Source organism: Nannospalax galili, unplaced genomic scaffold (genome assembly GCF_000622305.1).
Source record: "Nannospalax galili isolate Female #2095 unplaced genomic scaffold, S.galili_v1.0 scaffold50, whole genome shotgun sequence".
Lineage (NCBI taxonomy): Eukaryota > Metazoa > Chordata > Mammalia > Rodentia > Spalacidae > Nannospalax > Nannospalax galili.
The window spans coordinates 388,394-403,787 of NW_008328749.1; the positions used below are offsets into that span (position 1 = coordinate 388,394).

Sequence of the window (15,394 nt, forward strand, 5' to 3'; positions counted from 1 at the left end):
TGATGCTTCTGACCCTGCCTCCTAAATACTGAGATTACAGGCACGGCATCTCACACAGCTCCTAAGCACATTATTAAAATTAATCATGATAATATATAGCCCTATGTACAGTAGTGAAAGGACACACAATGGAGCCAGATTTGTGAGTTAACTGTGCCACTTAGTGTCTGTATGACTGTCTTAGCTGGGACTTACAGGATGCAGACCCAGGCAGAGGTTTCTACCCAGGAGGCTTATGGGACAATGCTTAGGAAGCCACCCTCATGAGAGAATGACAGCAGATGTGAAAAGAAAGGCTGAGCTGTGAGACAGCTGCTAAGGGACCCAACTGATGGCAGGGAGCGCTCATGATGGAAAGATCCTTTTGAGGTGTCCTGAACTGAGGCAATGAGGTGCTGGGTGTGGATCACTCCCAAGGGCAGGTAATAACCTTGGCTGAAGACTTAGCTCAAGGGAATTCCTAGGAATGGACTCATCTGTGACTGTCAGCCATCACACATGGAATGATGGATAGCCTGGGTCCTGAGGGAGTGCTGGGAAATTTATCCTAGCTCTTCAATGACCTTGGGCAAGCTACTGACCCTATCCATCTTTCAGTTTCTAGTCTTTTAGTCTATGTAAACATAGTATATCACTCATTGGGCTATTGGGCTGTTCTGGGGATAAATTAATATTTTTAAAGCACCTGGAACATTGCCTATCAGCTAATGAGACCATATAAGTGCTTGTGAAAAAAATAATTGTGCAGTGGTTTTCAGGGCTATACTTTAACAAATAAGGGAGATTTATAGTTGTTTATAACTGTATTTATAACTAGATTTATATTGTTTCTATGGGGGATGGTCACACTGAAAGGCTTTTAAAATCTCAAAAATAGTTTATTTCCAAATATTTACTAAGTTCTCCATGAAAATCTTAGCAGAAGTTTAGTTACCTTGGAAGTAACTAATAAAATTTATCATAAGTTTCATGCATGATATTATGCCTTCAGAGATACAGCTATACTGATACAACCTTTATGTACAAAGGAAAAACCGAGACTCAAAGGGCTAAGAAACTGATAGAATACCTGCTTAGAATCTGTGAAATCTGAGTTCAATCCAAATACTAAAAAATTAATTAATTTTAAAAACAGAGATAAATAGAGAAACTCAAAGAAGTTTTCAAGCTTCGAATATAAACTGACATCAAAGCTTCAATGCTTAAGCACTGTACTATATCCTTCCAAATTAGTTTAGTTGTTCCAAGTGCTCAGTGTCTGTTTGATTCATTAAGCATTGCATACAAAGAAAATGCTGATGTAATCCTCCGTGGAGATTGGTAAACAACTCAATATCATATTGCATTTTCTTGATAGAAAGGGAAACCTTCCCATCTCAGATAATACATAAAATAGTGAAATGATAAAGTTAACTTGTATATAGCATGCTATTAGCTTGCATGATCTGCTTATCAGCTTTTCATTATGATAATGAAATAAACAAAATAATTACCTTATGAAGAGAAAAGGTCTATTTTAGCTCACAGTTTGGGGAGTTCAAGTCTGTTATCAATTATCCCCTTTGGGCTAGACCTCTGGTGGAGCAGCATTTTATGGCAGGAGTATATGGCTGAGCAAGGTCACCTCATTAGCCAAGCCATAAAGTGAGAAAGAGAAGAGGCTGGGGTCTCACAGTCCCCTTAGTGCGCTAAGTGACCTAAGGATCTCTGATAAGGCACCTCCATAAGCGTTCTGACATTCCCTAATAACTCTTCCCCTTTAACTCATGGCACTTAAGGAATACCCAAACTACAGCAAATGGTATTCAGGAAATATTTTATAATAAGATATATTTGTAATAAATTACAGATTTAGTTTGAGGATATGAATCATGGCATCAAAAGTATACTTTTTCTCCATAATCATACCCTCTAATCTCAGTTTCAGCCTTGGAAAAGCTGATCCTTTAAAAACAGCTTATGCATAGTCACTAATCCAGTAATTCACAGTTACTTGTAGTTCTGCCCAAAGTCAGCAATTGTGTCTGCCAGTTGAGTAACTTAATAATTGAAGCTCCCAAACTGCTAATGCTCAATAATGTACCCCATGACAACCCTTGCACTAAATCTCCATGTTTACAATTTTTACCAGGTCAGCCTGAGCTACAAGGTCAGGTTGAATAAGGTAAAGAATGACAAAAACATTCTGGGTCTAGACGATGTTTGTTTTCATAGTAAATTAAAATTCCATTTTGCCTTTCAATTCCTTTTATCCCCAGCCTATCTCTCTACTTCCAATTTCTTCTCGTACTGAGATACCCTGAACTCTGAAGTGATAGACCCCCACCCCACACTAGTCCAAAAGATGTTAATCAAATTCCATTTGATGGCAATTGGTCCAGTGTAGGCAGGAAATGTCTATCTGTTCAGTGAGACCTATGGGGAGAACCTCCCTGCTGGATATAAAGGTAAAGCCTAGCTGAGAGAAAGCCTTTGCAGGTCTTCCAGCTTCTTTCTGTTTTCATGTAATGACTGAAACCATAATATCCACCTTCTGAACATGATGAAACAATCAAGAGTATCAGAGATGCCAGTCCTGAGAACATCTAAGCACCAAACAAGAGCCAGAGGCTGCTTAACCCCATGCTACCTAAGACAGTTAAAATTGTCATTTGTGGGGCTGGCGAGATGGCTCAGCGGTTAAGAACACTGGTTGTGGGTTCAAGTCCCAGCACCCACATGGCAGCTAATAACTGTCTGTAACTCCAGTCCCAGGGGATCCGACAGCCTCTTCTGACCTCTGCAGGCATTGCACGACACGGGTGCACTTACCTACATGCAGGCAATACATGCATACACGTACAATAAAAATAATAAATTAAAAAAAATTGTCATTTGTTATGAATACATCACTGATTGGCATGGCCTTAATATTTCTGTACTTCCCGCTTCCCAACATTGTGTTAGCTGTCTTTAATGTCATGAAGGGTATATTACTCGCATTCATTTCTCTAATGTTTTGTTGTGTTCTTTTTATGTATCCTACATGATGAAATCAATAAAATATCTCCATTATAGAATTAATATATTTATGCTAATACCATGGCTACATTCATACTTTATTTGAACCAAGTATTGGGCTATAATTAAGTATCCAATATGAATTATGACTGAGTCACTCAAAGAATGTGAAACTCAAGCAAATTCTTCTTAACATTCTAGCAATAATTGAAATGTGTCTACCATGTATTTGGAGTGTTATCTTTCATTTTCCTGGAGTTTCTGGTTGCATGTGCCTTCTTCATCTCTCTAATATCTTCCAGATTATTACTGATTATTGGAATCCAGTACATTCTTTTCTTTGAAGTCTACTAACTTCTATTCCAATTTGGGAGGTTTCATAATATTTTGGCCATGACTTTCTTGTACAGCTTTTATCTTTTCAGAATTTTCTGCCTTTTTAAAAAAAAATGACTTTAATCAAACACTCAAGTTTTCCACATTTCTAGCTACTTAACCCATGCCTTTGGATATTTGTTCCATGTTCTTTCCCAGGCCCTCCCTTCTTCTACTTAACTTCTGACTGGTCCCTTTCTAGGCCTGGGGCCCAACTACTATTCTTGATTTCACTGTTCAACAACATCAAGTCGATGGTTTTCTGTGAGGTTAACTCTCTGGCCTAGTTAAATCCTGACACTGATGTTCATTCATGAGTAATTTCCTAAGAATAAGTACAAGAACTGTATGGAGTTGAAGATTTCTAAATAATTATCTGGTTAATATGATTTACTGATAAATTAGTTGGTTCTAGAATTTAGGTTTAAAATAATTGCCCTCACAATTTTAAGACTTTGTATTAAAACATTATTAACTTTTAGCATCTAAATTTGTTGAAAATTAAAAAAAAACTATTCCACATTGGTTCTGATTTCTCTATTGGCAGTCTGTTTTCCTTGACAATTTAAGATATATTCTTTTTGTGTCATAAAATTTTTGTTCTTAATAATCTGAAATTATACAATCCTGTGTGTATATATTTAAACTTTCCTTTTGTTCTAAGAACTCAGTTTTATATCTAAAATAATTATCTTCCTTCAGTACTGAGAAATTTTTATTACTTTAAAGAATATATCATTCCTTCCATGTTCCCTAAACCCTCCTTCAAAATCCTGAAATAAAAAAATAGATCCCTGGCTGGTAACCTGCTCCTTTTCTAAAATTTTTCTTTCCTTTTACTCTGTTTTAAAATGATTATATGTTTTAAGATATTTTATAAGCTTTATCTTTTGATTATACTTTAATTTATAAAATTGTCATGATGCTTAAATTTCATATGTTCTTTTCAGTTTCCATTTCTTTAAATTTTATACAGGTAATGTTTATCAAACATAAAATAACACAGAATGACTTTCAAAATGACCTGCTGGTCTCTGAACTATTTTTATGGTTTATGCATTTTATTAGTCTTTCTCAGCAATGCTTGCAGGGTTTTTTTCAGATATTTTGTGATTCTTAGTGTCCACACATATTTTTAGAATGTGAGGCAGATATGTCAAGGAATGTAATATCTGTAAGTCCTATTGAGCTTCTGGTTGCATCTGATGAAACAGTCAAAAACCTTTCTACATAGGTTCCTATTTCTCATAGGCAACTGGTTCAATTTTCTTAGAGAAAAACCATCTAGTTTTCAACCTCAAGGTAACAACCTAGGATTAGACTGACCGACCAGCAGGAGTGGGTGAGGGAGTTCCCAAGTACGTATGTTGTTTAATAGTACTCAGCCAGCTCCATAACTCCTTCCTGACAATATCTGAGTCTAAGCCTAAATGAGTCCACCTGCTCATTCAGCTGTGGTCATCTCTACAATGGAATGTTTACTAGGCTACAGTGAGCTCCACTGTTTAAACTTACATTTACATCCATCATTTAGAAGTTGGTGGAAGTCTCTGGGGCACTTCTAGCCTTCCATGTTTTCATTAAGATTCATTTTTAATGAACTCTCAAGAAGGACAATCTTGTTTTACCACTTTTTGTAAAAAGAAGTTTCATAGTCAAAATTATAGTTATATGATGGGGGGGTGGTACTGATTTTTTTTTTCAACAAGCAAACCCAGAGACCCAACATGAATAAGAGACTTCCAGTGAAAAAGGTAATAGTGGATATCTAGACTATTGAAATAGCCATGCATGAAGATATCTTTAAGTAGATACTTATTTTGATAAGTTCTGGGGGTTGGACAGAATTAATGATTTGTTGAGTGAAGTCAGAAGCAAGCATAAAGGATGACATTCATGTGTTTGCAAGAGCAAATGTGACCGATGGCTTGGTCCTTGGTTTCTGTCCCACAAACTTGATTTTATCATCATCGTTTGCCCTCTTCTGCCCACTGCAATGATGTACCTTCTGCCTCTAGACCAACCTTCCCTCAGTGTCCTCCCAGTGTCCCACACGTACTCCAGGTCTCCTCCTCTGTCAGTCCATCCCATGCCCCTATATTGTTCTCATATTGTCATTGTTCTTTTTGTGTGTGTGACAGGGTCTCACTATAGCCCTGGCTGACCTGGAACTCACTGTGTAGACCAGGCTGGCCTCAAACTCACAGAGATCCTTCTACCTCTGTCTCCTAAGTGCTGGGGTTAAAGGTGGGCACCACCATGCCTAGTGGCATCATTCTTCTTTACAATACCATAATTCTATTTTTATTTCACTCATTAATTCAATTGTCCATTCATTCATTCATTCATTCATTCATTCATTGTACAGCTCCTCTTCTAAATCACCTGTTTCATTAGGGCAGAGATTACGTCTATTTCATTTTTTCACTGCTTTAACAACAGTCAAATGTATGGTACCTTAGTATATTTCTGATGCTTCAGAAAAATACCACAGACTGTATAATTTATAAAGATAAAAGAGGGCTGGCTAGAAAGACAGCTCAGCAAGTAGAGGTACCCATGCTCAAGCCTGATGACCTGAGTTCAATACTTGGATTCTACAAAATGGAGAGAGAATATACTCCAAGAGTTGTCCTCTGATCGCAGATATATCACAGCACAAGTGTACCTTCACACACACACACACACACGTAGACAGAGAGAATATAAAAAAATAAAATTTGGGCTTATAGTTTTGGAGGATAGAAAGTCTAAAATTGAGAAGAGGCTTCAGGTGGGGAGCTTCTGGGCATATGGGAGAACAAGCAAGCTCATACAAGATAGGCTGAGAGGGAATCAAGGGGGCAACTTCATCCCTGTGAGGAATGCACTCCTGAGATAACCAATTCCCTCCTGTGGTAACTTCACTAAGCCATTCAGGAGAGCAGTCGTTCCTGACCTAAGCACCTCTTGAAGTTCTCACTCTCAGCACCTTTGCATTGGGGGTTGAATTTCAACGTGAATTTTGCAGGAGACATTGAAACCACAGCACAGGGCAGTTCTCTCCACGTATCATTTTGTTTCACACCTTCCATATTTAATCCATTTTTCTTAATTGTACTGCAGACACCATTTATTAGACCAACATTGGCCATGTAAACTGATGGGCTACTTTAGAAAATTTCCTGGTAATTATCTTATTCTCATAAGGAATCACTAGCATCTCCATTTGGACCATCACTGTACACAACATACACTCCTATCATATCACTCGTAAATTTTTAATGCACTACCTAGTCTACATCCTTCCCATTTGTATATAAGGTATTTGAAATTGGGACTCATCTTATTCTTGGCTCTCCAGCAATACTTCATTCAGTTTCCAAAAGTTAATAATCAAAAGTCAAACACAGGTTAACTTTGTCGTGGTTATTCTGAATATTCACTTCAATTTAAAAAAAATATTGGAATTTTTTTTTATGTGTATGTGTGTATTGCCTCCATGTAGATAAGTGCACCCGTGTCATGCAATGCCTGTGGAGGACAGAAGAGGCTGTCAGATCCCCTGGAACTGGAGTTATGGACAGCTGCCATGTGGGTACTGGAATTTGAACCCGGGTCTTCTGCAAGCACAGCCAAGGCTCTTAACCGCTGAGCCATTTCTCCAGCCCCCCTCCCACTTTTTACCTTTAAGACGAGCAATCGATTTCAATTGCGTTTACCTTTCAGACCTGTTGGAGTATCTTAGCCTCTGTACTTAAACCTGATCCTTAAGTTCCTGAGTACATTTTATGTTTTGTTGTTTTAATCTTTCTTTTCTTGCCAGGACTAAACTATTAATGCTTGCTAGCTCAGTTTTCCCATCAACAACATTCTTTGTTGTTTCCCATTTCCTATGTTTTGAGAAGCTTAAAAATGACCAAATTTATCGACAATTTGAAGAAAGTAAGTGTAAGTGTAATCTGAATAAGGAAGTGAGCACTCTACCCACACCTAAGATGCTCAATTCCCTCCCAACCTTGAGATACATAGCTTGGTTGCTCAGAGGGTTATACGATTTATTTCTTTGTTTTCCAGTATGTGGGGAAGACCAGGTGGCATACTGAAAAGGTGTGGAAATATGAACTCATATCCCTTTTCATAATGCAAAAACTCAGTAAGAGTGAGATATTTGCATCAGCTCTAAAAAACTCATAAAACTGGGACATGACAGAAGTGTTCTCACACATGATTGTCTGAAGGTAGTTATCACAAATGACTCTTCCCTGTAATCCTACCTGGCATTAAGGCTACAGAAACTGAATCCAGAAAGTATTTCTGCATAGACACCTGCCCAGACACTGTTTATTCTCCTTCAGGCTGGTGCTACCTTTACTAATCGTTGTGTTAATGGTTATTGTTTCAAATTTTTGTTGTTGTCTTTTTGAGACAGGTCTCCTTGTAGCCCCAGCTGTCCTGGAACTCAGAGATCTGCCAGCCTCTGCCTCCTGAGTTCAAGGGTTAAGGAGTGTGTGATCACACTCTGCTGTTTCAAAACTTATGCAAAACCTTCTAATGGTAAAGGTTTTACCTTTAAAAACCTTCCTTTACATCAACTTTGTAAAAATACATCCATAGTATATTATGACATGAATATTCTCACTGCAATACTATAATCCCCACAGAAGTATCATTATTCTTTAGATACTTGCTTAATGTTACTTAGCTGATAATAATATACCAAATATAGCTTGATCCTAATTCTTTGACTTGGTTTTTGTCATATGTGATAATAGTGAATTTTCTGTGAGAATTAAATTTCCCCACACTTGATCTCTTCTGAGCAGGCACTGGCAGCTTCTTTCAGCTTGGTGATCAAGTCTACCTTCACACCACCACCATCACTGTTACACAAATGTGTAGAGCTGTTGCCTCTATATTAAATTTCCAGATTGAAATATTGCTTTAGCCAATGTCTTTGCATCACTGTTTTTGTCTTCCAATGTAATCTTTTACTATTTCCAAGGATCTTTCTTGTCCCTCCCACCATCTGCTCCACTGGCATTTGGAGCAACATTTTCTGACTATAACTTAGGGCCAAATTGAAGTTTCTCAGAGAAATGTATTAGATGAAAGCTCAGGTACGCCCAGCACAAGGGTGGGTAATGCATATTCCGGAATCATTTATGGATGGAAAAGTCATTATTGGAATTTGTTCATTTGAGTAATTACTTTTAAATGAAAGCTTTATGGTTTGCTTTGAGAATTGAGTATACACATAATTCTAGATTCAGGAAAATGGCATTTTATGTTTCAGTAACTATAAAAAGAATGACAGTACTCTTTTTTTCTCCACAAAACTATTCTCAATGTCCTCACTGGACACATATTCTTACTTTGAGTGCTTGAACAAAAGCAGCTCAATACTTAAATGGATGACTCTTAATTGTCTATATATTGGGGCACTTATTTTATCTATCTGCCTGGAGGGATTAGCACAGTCTGAGGACAGGGACTCTGACATACTCATCTTTCTACTCGCTTTTGCAGCACCCAAAGGAATAAAATAAAGGTCACTTTACATTAGTTGAAGAGTTGAACAGAAGCACTTGACACTCATAAATGCATAAAGTTACTTTATTTTAAGTATACATTTAATTTTGAAAAATATAAATGCTAAAATATCTCATCTTCTTCATCTCTTAATTCCATAAAAGTCACAATAGAAAGCTTCATAAAACTGTAAAATACTATGTTATAGGAATTTTAGGTTTCATATTGGAAAAAATTATTAGTAATATATTGAAATGTTTTCTGTTCTTTATCATTTTGTTCCACCATGTTGATCTACTTCATTTAAAATAAAAAGATGCATCATTTCTCCAAAGTTAATAAAGACTTAAGAGAATAAAAATAAGAATATCTGAAAGTGCGTATTGATTCTGAAAACTAATGTGTACGGATATGTACCAGCCATGGAAATGGCTAAAAAGAGGCAACAATTCACTCTTTTCACATTGTAGGACTGGGACAAAATTACTTCTGGCTCTAAAAGATTCACTGGGTGACTTTAGCCCTGAGTTGCAATATTTGCCTAGGAAACAGAATTCAGGATTTTTGTGTGTACCCACAGAGCACAACGAAATGAGCCAAGAAATAAGGTATGTCCAAACCTCTGGTCAAAACACACCCTGCCTGATTAGCATATATTACAAAAGGATTTTCATTTCAGGCTACCATAAAGCTCAGTGAAGTCATCTGAAAACTCCCAAGGCCATTCCAACAGTGAAGGGGCTGCTGTCTTCTGACTGTCTCTTGCCACTTAGTGCCACTGGGATTTGTGCTCATGCTGTGAGAGCAGATGGGAAATATTATGGAGTATGAATAAGAAAATCTCAGGCTCCTGCACCAAAACCATGAAGTGGTATGAAAAAGATTGAAGAAAACTTTGTCCCATCCCTGAACAATGTTGACCTCTGTAATATAACTCAAATGGGGTTTTGTTTTTGTTATTTGAAGATAGTCAGCAGTCAATACATTTCAAGTACTTAAACACAGTTAAAAAAAAAAAAAGAACCAAAAACATGGAAGACAATCATTCACTTTATAACACCTATATATAGCTGACAAAAGATTTACTCTGTGTGTGCTCTTGCATGTATCCAAATGCACACAAACTGAATCACTGACAGCAGACAATTGCTTTTCCCCTGTTCTCTGAGGTGGGGGATGAGGAGGGAGGTTTTGTTTTTCTCCTTCTCAAGTACTTCCCAGCCCCACCCCGCAACCTTGACTGATAGGAGAAGCTGAAACAACACTGCCTTGACACACAAAATAATTAGGATTCCAAGTAGTTGCTGCACACAGTAGAAAAGGAAAACAGCATCTCCAAGAGATTTTCCCATTGAATGCAAACTGCAGGCATTAAACACTTTGATAGGCTCAGTCTACGCATCTTTCCTTCTAATAGTTTGTACAAGCACAGTATTCCTGGTCAACAACTTTTGAGTTTTTACTTCAAGAGACCTTTATCTCCAAATTCACATCCAGGGAGAAAGGACAGAAATGCATTATTTGAAATTCATTGTTGTATTTGTGTCCAGTTTACATAGAAACAAAACCACCCTGAAATCTGGTTAGTTATCAGCCAGTTAGCAAACATGATCAGATTCCAATAATGTGGTGGTTTCCTATAGATATAGAGTTTTACCTGTTAGTATGAGAACTACTCCTCCTCCTCTGATAGTAATGAGAGAACTTGGTACTAACTATTCCTTGTAGCAAATGTAAGGTATGACTTTGCATTCATTTTATGAATATTAACCTTCTATCCCAGCCAGAGAACATGGACCATAAACGGGGATGCAAATAATGTCTAAATCTATTCAGTTTGGAGGTGATGAGATAAGTTGTTTCAGGAGTTCTCTGAAAGGTGTGGAGAGGGCCACAAATCCCAGGCTACTTCATTCATAATCAGAAAAAAAAAATTACTAGAGCTTTCATAAAAGTAAAGTGCCTTTGATTTAACAACATCAAGGTTTGGCTGAACATAAGCATACTTTTAAACATTTTAATGATGCTTCCAGCACTAAAGAAAGCAAGGCCTCTTACATAGAACACTAGACAATATGCAATAATCATTTTTAGGATGTGTCTGAATTAAAAATATGTCAAAATTTAACATTTTAAGTTTTAACAAATAATGTATAATTTGTATCATTTTAATGAAAAAAATGGGATCATTTATGTCTATTTTTAATAAAATTAAAAGTTTCAAAAAAATGTTTCAAGATGTCTATAAAACAGCAGCTAACTCAAGATAATAAAAATTCTATGATCAAAATTTCAGGAGTGCAGAATTATAATTTAACTAACATAAGAAAGTGAAACTCCAAAAGTATGCATTACAAAAATAAAATAAGTGGTCCATTCTGTTTCTTAGAATCAGTGAGGGTATAGCATAATTGTCATTATATGAATCCAAGATTATGGATTCAATATTTAAATCATCATTTTAATATATATTCAATATATAATGTAACTTACTAAAAATATTACAATTAAATGCCATGTTCAATTTGGCTAATAAAATTCTAATTTTTCACATGATGTGTTGAAATGCACATACATATATATTACAAGTGCTCCAGTCATCCTAGAAAAGTGTGTGAGTACTGTTAAATTGTCTCTGTCAATCTAGGTGCATTCCTGTAACACTTTATAGATGTGTGAATGTGCTGTCAATATTCTTGAGGATTTTGAATTGTAAATATGAACTGTTATATCAATGACAGTGACTGATATCTGAGTGGTATCTGATGATATCTAACTGATATCATCTGATTTACAGGACAAATTTGAGCCCCCGATAAATTTTCCACAAGTGGTTTGGGTTTTATGAAAATGGACACCAGGGGCTCGATGACTTTGCCCTTTGTCTACTGTCACTCTTTATCTGGCTTTATACCACACACACACACACACACACACACACACACACACACACACACACACACACAGAGTCCATAGACAAACACACAAATATTTCAAAATGAAAAAATGCCTAACAATACTGCATAGGACACTGACGTGGCAACACAACTAGCATCTGCTCCCAGGTATGACCATTATCACAACGGAAGCTGCGCCTATTATGTAAGTTTCTCTCTTCTCCCTCAAGCTCCTTCATTGAACAGTTAAATTTCTTTTAAAGAAAGGGGGAAAAAACGTATTCTTAGAAACATGGTGCTTTCTTTTTCTTTTCATTTCATCTAGCCTTCTGGCTTACCCTAAAGATTGTGTATTTGTGTCTATGTATGTGTGTATGTGTAAAAATCACATTATATACAATACATTTTTACAGAAAGCCTGGCAGCTACAAATAAGAGGTAGAACTACTCAAAACTATGTTTCCTGCTGCAGGAAAAAATTCATTTTCTTTACAGTAATTAAAAAAAAGTTTAAAAAATTGACAAAAAATAAGTTGCAGGTTAGGCCCCATAATTTAAACAACAAAATCTAGGAAGAAAAATATTCTTCAATGTACTCAACAGATAAGTTCATTAAAGGGTTAAAAAAAGTTGCATAGGAAAAAGGGATGTTCCAGCACTTGCTACAATGATGGCAAAAGTTTCTCTACAGGGATTAAAGTACCTTTAGTTTTTCTTCCTTTGATAACTCTAAGATTAGGGTTGACAAGCAAGAGCAAGTTGGAGTAGCAGCACTTTTTCCAGTCCTGGGGAGCTCTAAAAGCAAGAAGGGACTCTGTTTGGAGGTCGTTTTTCCACCAAAGACAAGCCAGCAAGCACAGCTCTAAGCTAAGCTTGTAAGTTCCTTCAATATTGTATTAAAAGGTGATATAAATCCTTAATATTTTTTGATCTCTGCTTGATAAGGGAAAGGGACAGGGTCTGTGCATGTCTTGAATGACAGAGGAATCTACATGTCAGAGGACGCATCTGAAAGTACAAAAGGGGGAGTCCTCAATGCTGTCCTTAAGGGAAGAGACACTATTGTCTTGATTTTACCTATGCAAGAGAGAAGCAGAGAGCGCTGCAGTATTCAGCCGTGACCCAAAACTGAAACCAAACAAAAACTTTACACAGACAAAAAGAAAGAAATTAGTTACATTAACAAAACTATCAGTTTTAAGACAAACAGGCTACAATGTAGTTTCTGTTCCCTTGCTCCTCCAGAAGTAATCATTGTCTTCAGGCTCAAGTTCTATTCTAATTTGAGGCACAGCTTTTACTGGAGTTCTAGGAGGACTAAAAAAAAGAAAGAAAGAAAAAATAATAATAGTATGTAAATACAGTTTTCTTCATCATCTGTGAAATGTTCATATACTGTACAGACTTCAAAGTTATCAACCTTTGCTCTCTTCTAATTCTTTTCCCTTACATGTACATAAGAACAGGTGTTTCAAAAAGAATAAATATGGCAATTGAATCAAATTCAATTAAAAATTTCCCAGGATTTCATATGTAACAACAAGAAAGTATGAATACCAACACTGAGACTACCATGTGGGTAATATTCTTACAAGTTCAAGGCCAAGATTAGCATTCTGAAAGCATTCACATTCCTGTCTCTGGGGAATCAAGTCCGACATGCCATTTGCAGAACCTTGTTAGAGAGACAGAAAGTACTAGAAGAAAGTTACCAGGAAATTCCAGTTACCAGTCAATCAGGGGTGAAATTATAAGGGCTAATGTTGATCCTGGGCTTTAACTTAATGATACTGAAACTTTTCATTATTCTTAAAAGTAAGCAGGTCTCTTAGCATGCTTCCCACCAGCAAAGCCCAGTGCAAGTTTTGGGCCCTTGGGTAATTTATATAAGATAAATTCTATAGAGGAAAAAGAACAGGCATTCTGCCCATAACCCCCACTGCTACATTTCTGTGGGGCAATCACCACACAGCACAAGGCGAATGTTGGCTCTTCTTTACCTTGGCATACCCAGTGACTGAAGGAAAGGAATTTTTTCAGCATGATGTGTGACGTTCAAGGAATGTTGAGGATCTTTCTCCTGCAAAGAAAAAAAATTAAATGAAATATTGTAGATCTTTAGTAAAATATAAAATTGGAGTGAAAATGGAAATCCTCATGAAGATTGAGGCACCTTTCAGAACTGAAAAGAGTAAGAAAGACATTTTAAACAATGTGCATGAACACTGGGGCCCGATAAGAGTGCAAGCGGTGTGATGGAACCAAAATCGTGTCCTTTCCCTCTAGGCTTTCTGGGCTGGACCACTGCTCTCTCTCCAGGTGAAGGGCAAGAGGGGAATTGCTTCTGCAGGGTAACGTATCTCCCTAATGTTCTTGGATTATAAAGATTACCATGCTATTAGAAAAGTTGTGGTCAAAATGATCATGTGTATTTTGTGTAAGCCTCTGATAGTCTATCAAGCATCAATTATACTGGCAAAGGGATTTTGAAAGGATGAATAACTGGCACCTAAGTTTTTATCTCAAGTCTTAAATTCTCATCTGGTGAGTTTTTAAAAGTAAATTCCACAGTATATTTGGAAGACACCATGCTGGGTTATGCTACCAACAAAGACATGCATGGTGCACACATGTTCACCACAGCTCCTTCTGCCTTTAATTCTTTGGGGATGAAAAATAAAATCTGAATATGATCAGGGGAACTTAAATTCTTAACCAACTTTGACTAATAAAGGTGAGCATAAAATTAGACTTAGTTACAACTTGTAGCTGTAAGTTGGACAATAAAGGTAAGAATGTTTTCCTTGTTTTTCAACGTACTCAATAGCCTGCCTCCAAATGGTGTCCAATGACATCTATCTCTTGGTATTTTATGTTCTTGTATGTCCTTCCCATACTGCAACAGAGTTGTCTACAAAGCCAAAATATGGCAGATGTGATGGTCTGTTACTTCTTAGATTCCATTATAAAATACTGTAGCTTCTCTTTGGGTTTCTGTCTCTGGAAAAAGCTGTTACCATGTCAGGGCAGTCCTATAGAACTGCCCACAGCCCAAGGAACTGAAACTTCCTGCCAGAGGCCTTTGCATGAACTTTGGAAGCAGATCCTCAGCTCCGGACAAATCTTGAGAGGCTTGGTCCCCACTGACAGCTGAATATGCAATCTTATGAGAGACCCTGAGTCACAACCACCAACTCAGCAGCTCCTACATATCTAAGCATCAGGAACTGTGAGTGAAAATACATATTTGGGGTTTAAACTGCTACATTTTGTAGTCATCTGTGGATAAGCAATGTATAACCATGTATCTCCCATGTTTTATCAATAGTTATTCCTTTCAAACTTTTCTTAGTAACACTAACCTCTTACTGACAATGAGTGCTATTATCCACTAGAAATAAAAGTGTCTCCATTGTCTTTGTCCTTATAACTGATCAGTGTACTTACAAGTGAGTCTGACTCTAAAAGAATACAGTTTCTTCAAATGAAAGCTCAAAAGTGGAAAGTGCTTTGGAGGCAATTGCTTCGTGCTACTGGGAAAGCTTAGGACATTCACTAATTTTACTACAGAGTGGCCTGTTAACTCCATTACAAAGAAAAAGATGACATGT

The 15,394-nt window shown here is 36.9% G+C and overlaps 1 protein-coding gene across 5 annotated transcripts in view; it reads right to left on the bottom strand.

Moving 5' to 3' along the window:
- Nucleotides 1-10,096: 10,096 nt before the first annotated feature.
- The window catches only part of Slc4a4 (solute carrier family 4 member 4), a 476,303-nt gene continuing 471,005 nt past the window's right edge, over nt 10,097-15,394 (bottom strand). For 4 of the 5 annotated variants that reach the window (XM_029561709.1, XM_029561710.1, XM_008829287.3 and 1 more), the window contains 2 exons: nt 13,784-13,863; nt 12,954-13,100 (listed from right to left, as the gene is read on the bottom strand). In XM_029561709.1, the coding sequence (XP_029417569.1) occupies nt 13,820-13,863 (44 nt within the window). In that variant the 3' untranslated portion in view covers nt 12,954-13,100; nt 13,784-13,819. Of the gene's footprint in view, nt 13,101-13,783; nt 13,864-15,394 lie in introns of all 5 variants that reach the window. The other variant, XM_008829281.3, reaches the window with a different exon arrangement.